The following is a 10,045-nucleotide window of genomic DNA, read 5'->3' on the forward strand; positions in this document are numbered from 1 at the left end:
ATGCAAGACCCATCAGACACGCCTGAAGGGGCTTCTGCCCGCTGCTGGTTCGGTAGAAAGATTGTAGTGCAACATAATTGGAAGGTTTGTGCAAAATTAGACCTCAAATATTCAAAAGTGTACACTGATGTACACATGCACTGTAAACCTGTGACATATTGTCAATGTGATACAAGTCAATAATTTATCAGGAATGATTTTTGGATTTACATTTTGCTTGAAAAACACAACAGCGCTCCCCACTCTCGCCCACATGCTCTGTCAGCTCTTCAGCTGTCTCTATCAAATAAAGCCAATAATAATTTAGTAATCAAGAATAAACACAAGTGGGATGTGAATTATTTTCTATTGTGCTGTGATTATAATGGCATTTTCCTTTTGACTAGTTCTGAAAGCCCTATTCCTTTGGTTAAACTTGGAGCCTTCCTGAAGAACCTCTGTGGTTTCTCTGGTTAACATTCAGGAGCTTCCCAACGAGCCAAGCTCTTTAACTGAGATTAGACAGATTGTCTGACTTTAAGTCTCTAGCACCTTTCACATAGTAAGCAGTCAACCAGTAACAATTTAAACTGTTGCTTTCTTTTCTCAAAAGTTCCTTTCATTAGACAACCACAAGACATTTTAACACGTCAGCATAAAGTCTACTTTGCTTTACAGATTGGCATGTTTTCTCTGCCTGCAACTTTCAATTCTCTAAAGTTTGAATGTGTTATTTTACATTTAGTGAATATCTAATAAGTTCAAAGCTCTGGGGTATGAATGAAAACATTCATTGCATCATAATATGAATAACATCAAGCCCTAATTCTTAACCATTACAATTGCTCATTGATGCCTACTTGCATGTTCCAATTATTCAGCTACACACAGTATTCATCAGTAACTAGTGTGGTTGCAAACCTTTCTTAATTGTGCACCACACATGCATAATATGAAGGTCTGTGATGCCATATATCTAACTGCAAAGGAAGGTATGTTCATGGAATGTGAAAGTCACCATTGATGTATTAATAGATCTTGTAGCTCGTGAGAGTGGGTTTTGGGTTTGAACCTCTATAGAAAGGGGTGCATGGCCATTAGTGATGTTGAGACCTATTTTGCTTTGCTTTGTTGGGTTAGATGACATTTATTTTTGGCAAAGCAAAAATCACAACTACCGGTATGTTACAAGCTGCACTATGGCAGACCTGTTCCACAGAGAGCTCAATGTTAAAGGAGAAGTTAAAGGATTTCTGCAGCATCAGGGACAGATAAGTAGGCCTGAAGTGTGTGCGGAATAAACAAGCCTCCGAATGGGATGTGTGACTCGTACGCTGCACAATTACTTACACAAACTGTCACAAAGTCACCTTGTTACAATACTAAGGTTTAAGGAAAATGGCTACAGGGTCATGCCACATTGTACAGAATTATAATAACCCCACAAGTTAGAAGGGCATTTAGAAATACAGTAATGTGTGTTTCTGAGGTAAGCTGCAGACATTACCACGGGTTAATCAGAGAGGGAAAATTGCTTTAGCACCCACAGCTGCACCGCATCTTTTCTACTGTATAAGCTGTTAATATGGCAAGAGGCTTCTCTCTCACCCTAAAATAATGGGAAAGCAAGTTTACAATGGAACATCATTTCTGTCAGGATTTCTAATGCTGCATTACAACCCCTTATTGCAGGAAACTTGCAGAGCTACTATTTCTTCAGAGGAATAAAAAATGACCTCTGCAGTTTTACATACAGACAAAATTTAAGGTCAGAGAATGATAAAATTGCTGTAGAAGCTTTCTGGAGCTTTCTAATTCAGCGCTGGTTCCCCATATCAATTGATGGGTCCCACTGTGGTAATTTCACTTTAGCTGCTTAGGATTATTTGTCTTATGCCAGCACTGTAAGCAAGAATCACAGCAAAGGCAAACATTCTATTCAATTCAGTCACTTTTACCACCAGACGACAGTAATATATTTGTTTGGATGTATAGTTGGAAATCCAACTTGTTTCTGAGTAACAAAATGACTATTGTAGTCATTTTGCATCGTCCTCCCCAACACCAGCCACTCTCATGTCCTCCATCAATACGTCCATGTATTTTCTCCTAGTTCGACCTCTAGCCCTGTTTCCTGGCAGTTCCATCCTCAGCATCCTTCTACTGATATAATCACCTAAGAAATAAAAAAATGCTTTAAAAAATACAAAATAAAAACATTTCCTGAGAAAGGTCTAAAGGTCTCGCATTGCCAATTAAAAAAGGCCTCTTACAACAACAACACATATCCGCACTCCAAAAATAACTTCATGTTGGCGGAATTTTAGATGAAACATGCTGCTAACACAGATGAGCCAGATCACTGAGATCATTCTTTTATATATATCTGTATGTGAAAAGGAAGTGACTTGGCTTAAAAATGAAAATGCCATTAAAGAAAGTGTCATTAGCGGCTCTCCGATTAACACAGCAGCAGCTCCCACAATAAAACGAAGAAAGTCAAACACAGAGGACAGTTTGTGCAAGGGAGCGAAGAGACTCATTTACAGGTACCAAGTCATACCATCTTGTATTTGCATGTTGCAGAGGTCTGACTGGAACAAGTGATACCAGGAAATATAGAAGGAAAAAGCTGGAAACCGGCTGAATGCTGAGGCGGACGGGCAGCCAAGTTTAATCAAACCTAATGCCTTTACATCTCTGTCTTGTTAATATTCACAGCATGACCCACTTAATTACACTTTAAAAGCACATCTTATACTCCATTAGTGCTTCAAGTGGCAACATTTAAAAGAATTTCACATTCAAAGCTCTGTAGCAGTGGACACACACTGTTAAAACACACCTAGTAAGAATATATTTTATTAAACGTCAAGTGTTCATTTTACATGGAACACACAAATCCTCCCGTGGGCCATTTCTCTCTCCTGCAGCAAGCTTTTGTACAGTGTGTGACCTATCCAACATTATCATCTGATCACTGGTGCGTTCAGGGCCTAGGCCATCTGTAAAATGCTAGACTCAAAAGCATTCAGCAGACAAATTCAAATCTTTCCCCTCATTTTAACATTTTTACATCCACCAATTCCGTTGATTGAAGCTCTCTACCGGACCTGCTAGTTTCTGCAGCTACAAGCTGATAAAATGTGATTATTCTGTGTATTCTGATTACACCTGAACATTTGGGGAATAAATTAAAGTAACTTGCGAACAGAACAGTCAGACAGCCAGTGCAATTCAGTGGATCAGTGACCATTCAGCTCCTCTGACAGATCAATAGTGTTGTATCACACAAAGCATTGCTCTGGGCTAGAATGAGGACAATAAGCAATCAAGGACCAGTCATTAAGAGAAACCCACACACATGACAGAGGCATCAATCTCATCGGTGATTCACCCAATCAAGTACTTCTTCCTCCCTGGCGTATGGGAGCCAAATGATAGGCCGGCTGTACCACCACCTTCCAGAGTAAGTCTTCTGGGCCTTCTGTAAGTGGCAGACAGCCATAATGGTGAGTTATAATGATGAATATGATGATGATGAGTATTAACAGGCTTGTTTCGTGACGATGTCCCAGGGATGCTTTCAAAACAGCATTCCCCCCTGGACGAAAACACCACGGCGCCGGCATCATGTCACATTAGGAGCAGATTTTCTCTTCTCTCCAGTCCTTTCCATTTTCCTTTGCATTGACAGCTTCCTGCCGCAGCGCTTCAGAGAGTCATTCCCAGGTGACACCCTCTCTGCCTCCCTCCATCATGCTGACACTCCCACTTCTGTCCTTTTTGCTTTAGTTACCATCCTCCGCGTCCTACTGTATCTGAGCGCTTTGTCTTTCCTCTGTATATCGGAGCACTCTCCTTCACCTGCATCCCTCCCCTCTGAATCCGTCTCACTCTTTCACTTTCATACTTGTTCTTCTGCCCCACGGGGTAATTGCTCGGAGCCAGGCTTCCATTCTTTTGACTATAATTGAGGCTAGAATGCTTATGCCTCTAGATTTCTCCTTGCCTGTGACAGAGCAGCAGGGAGAGGAAGGCAGATAAAACCCTGAGGAGTGGAGAAAATCACTAGTCGATTGTAATTAGAGTCCTAATTTCACCTATGGAGGGAGAATAGACACTCAGAAAGACTGCAGAGAGAATTCAGCCTTTCTGCTGCTCTTCTGGCATGAAATACATAATGGAAAAATAGTGCCTCGAAGCTTTGCCCTGGTCACAACTTTGAACTCCTTAAGCTGGGTCGCTTAGACTAAGATTATTCTGGCTTCATTAAAACACGAACAAGGCTTGCTTCGGTATCTCTAGTGGGTAATATTTCAGCCAACTCATCAAGCTTTTAAGTGGCTGCCGGAGTTGTACCACTCACAGCATGGTCAGCTCCTGGGCTCTGAAAAGAAAGCTGGCGTCTGTGTGTGTCTGCCTGGCTTGGGTGGAAAAAGGTCACAGACGCTCCTTTCATGCAGTCTTCAGTGCAGGCCTGATACGCCTTTGTTTTTGTGTAATGAGGTGTCTGTTTGTTGCACCTCTGTGATTGCAGCAGAGGTGGTTACAGCACCAAAACTGCACATCTGTGTGACTGCGAGGTGTAATGGCAGAATAGGGCGGTGATGATGATGCTTACATTTATGCATATGGCCTAAGCGGCAGCAATCAGCAGCTACCTCAAAGAAGAAAACATGACAGAATGTCAGCAAATTGGAGAGACAGGACAAAGTTTGTGAGCTCCTAGAGGACACGGTCAACTGATCTGATCTTTTTTTCCATGTTCAACAGAATGGTTTCTTTGCTGGCAGCAATGTTTCTACATTGTTTTGGAGTGTAATGTGAATTAAAGGAGATTGGACTTCAAAGAGATGCCACTGCACCATCTCTGTGTGAAATATGTGCCCACGTAGGAAGCAGGAGACAGATTTTTCTGAAAAACTGGACTCAAAGTGAAAGTGAGACCCAATAATTTGAAACACCACAGCATGTCGTGCTAAGAGAGCCTTTGTTGCTAGATGTATGGCTTATGCAGGCATGACCAAGCACAGCAAATAAAAGGTTTGCTCTGAGGGTAAAGTGTCGTAAAGGAGGAGAAAAATAAGCACACCAAAACACGACAAGCAGAGAGCGCAATATTTTATTTAACAAAGAAACGGTCATTACCGATATAAGCCGGTTTAATTTAACCAAACCCTGATCAACGAGCAGAATACCAGTTTGTGAAAATAGTTAACCGTTGTTGATAACAGAATGACTCGATTGCTCGTATATCGTTGTAAAACACTACCCAGGCAGTGCTCACTACTCTGAACTGGTACCTGCAGTCCTTGTTAAGCAAACAGATACGAGCCTGAGCAAAAGAGTTCAAAATGAAGCATTAATGAAAGGTGCAGCTCTATCTGGGCGGAGGACCGGGTGTTATAGTTGTTATAGCCTCACTGAATCACTCTCATCATTTGAATTACCAATTTAATGGTATCTACAATCTCTTTGGGAACGCATTCAATTAGTGTCAAACGTTTGTTCACAAAAATTAAGTCCAATCTTTGCCTTCATTCGCTGACATGCTTTTTTTTAAATCTTCTATCGCACCTTGGCAATACGGAGTGTGAAGAAAAGCCATGATTTTGCTTTAGTGACGAATCGTGTACTGCATTGATTCTCACCTTTACCCAGTGGGAAACCACATGTACAACAAGGGAGATTCATTTTCTGTGAATGAAGATACCAAAAAGCAGACAAAATAGTATTTCACATTAGCTCGTGCGGTTGTCATGACGGCAGATGTATCTGAGATCCTTGTCAGATTACATTTACCGGTAATCAATTTTTACTTTCAATTAAAATTGACCTTGACAAAGCACATAGCTAAACATTTTCAGTTAATACAGACAGCAGAGGAAATGACCATTCAATCATATCTCTCACGCTAATTGTTTTTTGCTGAAATCAAATGTTATTAAAGATATTTGTTAAAATGTTTACGTTTAGGGTCATGTGTGAGACAGGCTTGAAAAATTGGCCGACTAATTCTACAAATCAAAAATTGTGCAGAAACAAAAAGACGGATATCTAAAGACGTAAACGGGATCTGTAGTAAACCATTATGGAAGACATCCAGATGGTGGAACAGTGAATTAAAGAGGCAGAGAGTAAAGATAGAACTATAATAAGAAGGAACTACAGCCCACCAGAATAAAATCCTTACATTAATGGCAAAGAAGAGAGATTGTTAGCAATCAGAAGCAAGAGACCAAGCAATGAACCCACAGGGAGAATGGAATCATAAGCTGGTGAATCTGTCCTTGTTTGGGCATTTGGGCAAAGCCTGAGCAGCTGGAACTACAGCAGTGACATAAAACTTTAGTAAGATAGAAAAGACAAATCAGCAAAGTCAAGGAGTGAATAAAACAAGACAAGAGGAAATCATAATGAAAAGTCTTAGAAGGGTAGCACATAAAAATCAGTTGTCATATAAACACTTGCTGAAACCACGGTCATCCTGAGCCCCTGCCCGAACCGCAACCACAGTGCAGCAAACTCGCATATTTACACTGACAGCGAGATCCCTCGAAGGTTTGCTTCTCAACAATCACAGGAAACCCTCACGCAAGCAAACACAGGGAAAAAGCAATCAAAAAAGCCAGTGCCACCTCCGTCTTTTTTGCTCTCACTCACCGTCTGATTTGCCTGCCAAACCCGATACAACGATCAGTTTAAAATCTGCAGTCGTTAGCAGGAATCCTGTCTGAATAACTGCCACAAAGTCCAAAAGCAGCAGCAGGCAGGCTTCCCGCTCTTCCTGCTCGCCTGCGTAGATCTGCTCCAACCGGACAGGCAACTGAAGTACACTCTGAGGAAGGAAGTGACATCGCCAGGTGCTACCGCCTTCTTTCCTTCCTCACTCACTCACTTATGTTAACAATGCCAACTTCCCTGTAATAAACCAAATTGAGACTTCTGTGAGTCATTCTTTAACAACTACCAGACAATTAATTTCAAACTGTTGTTTAATTAAAGTGTCATTTGGGAACATGAGATGGAATTAACATTAATAATATGCTAAATGTCTTCGCCTAGTTTGCCCGGCACTGGATTTTCACAAATATGTATGACTATAGAGTGAAGCCAGTGACCAAAAGAGAAAGCGTGGCTTTGAAGGGAGTGGAGAAGAATCAGGGAGACAGACATAGATTGAGTGAGTGAGTCAGAGGGCATGTCCCTCCACAAGATCATAAACCCTCCTCAATGATCTCCCTGGTCGTCCATTCATGCGAGTCAGGCTATGACTGCAGGCGATGAACAACCAAGAACTGCCAGTCCGTCTTATTCCACCCAAAAAAGGACAAAAAGGAGATATAGAAAGGCTACAGTTCTGCCAGGAAGATATTTTCACCATTCCATATGCAGAGAAATTTCTGCTTCGCATTCTGTGCCGCAGCGTTATATGATTACAGTTTAAAAAAGGAACATAGGATAAATTCAGAGGAAGATAAAAGTCCATATAGCTTATGTGATGGATTAACTCCGAGTAGAATGTGTGACTTACCAGACACTTTAGTATTCCTGATCTCCACATAAACACCCCATAAATTGATATGAGCAATTACATGAAGCAAAGTGAGGAATGAATGGGAAGCAATATGCTACCTGTTCTTTGACGGAGGCCATGATGGTGGTGGCTGTGCTATCAACCTCCATGCTGCGGCCAGCGGAACGGTCGCGGACAGTCGGCAGAAGCCCCTCCTCCGTCACTGGGCTCTGCTCAGGAGCTGGCATTCCTCCTGTGTGGACACACACACACACACACACACACACACACACACACAATCTGGTCATCACAGACACTCAACAAAAACAACAACACTCACTCTCGTATGAAAAACTGTGTGCAAACATACTAACTCCTTTAGTCAACCACTCCTCGATGACTATCAGCGGCCGCAACAACCGGCAAAACGCACACCCACACACACCATATGGCCCAAAGACAAAAACGGATGTCAATGTTTCATGTTTGTGAATATGGCAAATCAATGCCATATGGCCTTGAGACAACAGAGCTTTTAAAAAAACAGTTCTGTACCTAATACAAAGTTATGGAACACTAACAGAATGAAAGTCAACAATTCTAGAGAAGGCAGAAAATAAAGAAACAGGAAGGGAATGCTGGATGTTTTCATATTTACCAGAAGCCCCCCGACTGCAGATGAAACACTTTTACTGACTTTAGGATCTACCATAATTTGTATCTCAAAGATATGAGCGGACCCATTGGTTTCATATATTATGAAAATGTTCTTAAAAGTAGAGGAATATTACCTACTAAAATCACCAGGAGGTGAACAAATGGTAATTAAAACACAGCCCTACAGCTAGCGTGTGGACACTCTTTCCAGTAAAGTGTTTATCTTTTATTCTAATGCTCAAAATCACAGCCCGAGGGTGACGAGAAGACCTTCTATACAGTAGCTTTACAGAGAGCGAGTCGCTTCAATGCTAAGAGAGATCATTCCAAAGGGTTAAAAGGCCAAATGGTGTCATGTATAAGCACCAAAACCTGAATTGCTCTGTGCTCACACAGAGACGAATAAGGAATCATTTAGCTGATGTGAGCTGGTTGGTCTGTTTACAGAGAGAACAGAAAGGTTCTTGGCCGGGATAAGGCTATTGGGGGAGGAGGCGTGATGTATGTGGGAGGTCCCCAAGACATTTTACGAAACGTTACCCTGAGGTATTCTGCTAGCCAGCCATGTGCCAGGGCCAGTGTTAAGGATTTACTACTACCGAGAATGTTAGTCCACACTGTGTAGCCTGTCAGTATCCCAAATTCCTTTCCTGCTCATTCACACCATTGTAGCATACCGACTCCAGACCGCCTCCACTGCAGCCTCTGAATCAAGGACACGGAACTCGATTCCCAAAAAATACAGCAACAGGAAATGGGAAAAGGTTTTTTTTGAGTTTGGCAGAGCTCCTCCTCCCTGAATTCTGCACAGAGGAGAACGCAGTCTGCAAATCCTGAAACTGACAGAAGTTGCCAACCCGGTCAGGGTTCTGCTTTCTCTCTCAGTGTATTTTTGCAGAAGCCGAAGAATTGCAGAGTCCCAGGATACAGGCAATTTATGATAATTATTAAAATCTTCATAGATTGAGTATTACAAGGACCATAATCTGAATTTCTCTATTTCTTTTACTGTCTGATAAAACACACCTTCCATCAAAAAGAAATAACACCCGAGCCTGTCAAAATGAAGAAGAAAGCAATTCCTCACAGCATGACCACAGTTTGTATATATAATCTCTTTGAATGGATATTTCTCAGCGGTCTAAACTCGACTGTCGGAGAGTGCACGCTAAGTAAAATGTAGGAAACAGAACCACAGGAATAACATACAAAAGGGGTTCGACCGTATTGTAGGAATCATCAAGCAGAGCAAAAACAGTGTTCCCGCTCTTACCTCTGTAATTCCCCATTTCAACTGTTCCACAAAGATCTTGCTCTGCTTAGCTTGGAGATCCTAGCTTGTTTGGGTTAGGAGTGAGGACAAAGATGCTGTTGCAAACCTGCCACGGTACCTGCAGCGGTAGGCTGACTGGTTATTCTACATTTCTTTCTTTCACTCCAAATGCGGAGGGGAAAAACAACCTTGCTGCACTGTGTGGTTGTTAAAACGTTGCATGTTCAACCCTTCAGCGGTTTGAAAAGCGAGCCCAAGGCTGAGCTGTAGGTGCAAAGGCCGGTCTCTTCAGATGCCAAGTCTGTCATTAGGTTAAACACCTGAGGACCAAGCTGTGCGGTTCCCAGGGAGACGATGACCTCATCATGGACTTAAAGATGCAGACAGACATCTAATTATTAACATTGTGGCTATTTCCGATGACTAAGCAAAAAAATAACTACTATGTATGCATACATGGTTTCTGAACGAAGATAAGGACAAAACAAAACTGATTATTAAAATAATTTCCTTCAATGACATATTGCTTCTAAATTTCAACATGGCATAATATGCAGCTCTTTGACTCAACACTCTTTCTAGTCAGAGCTAAATCTCCCCTTCAAAGTACCATAATC

The 10,045-nt window shown here is 41.8% G+C and overlaps 1 protein-coding gene across 1 annotated transcript in view; it reads right to left on the reverse strand.

The window, feature by feature from the left end:
- LOC137912850 (plakophilin-4-like) overlaps positions 1-9,444 on the reverse strand; it is a 50,201-nt gene extending 40,757 nt beyond the window's left edge. Inside the window, exons 1-2 of the mRNA XM_068756980.1 lie at positions 9,429-9,444; positions 7,618-7,751 (exon numbers count right to left, since the gene is read on the reverse strand). Coding sequence (XP_068613081.1) covers positions 7,618-7,751; positions 9,429-9,444 — 150 coding nt within the window. The remainder of the gene's footprint in view (positions 1-7,617; positions 7,752-9,428) is intronic.
- Between the last annotated feature and the right edge of the window lie 601 nt (positions 9,445-10,045).

This window comes from Brachionichthys hirsutus, unplaced genomic scaffold (genome assembly GCF_040956055.1).
Source record: "Brachionichthys hirsutus isolate HB-005 unplaced genomic scaffold, CSIRO-AGI_Bhir_v1 contig_916, whole genome shotgun sequence".
Lineage (NCBI taxonomy): Eukaryota > Metazoa > Chordata > Actinopteri > Lophiiformes > Brachionichthyidae > Brachionichthys > Brachionichthys hirsutus.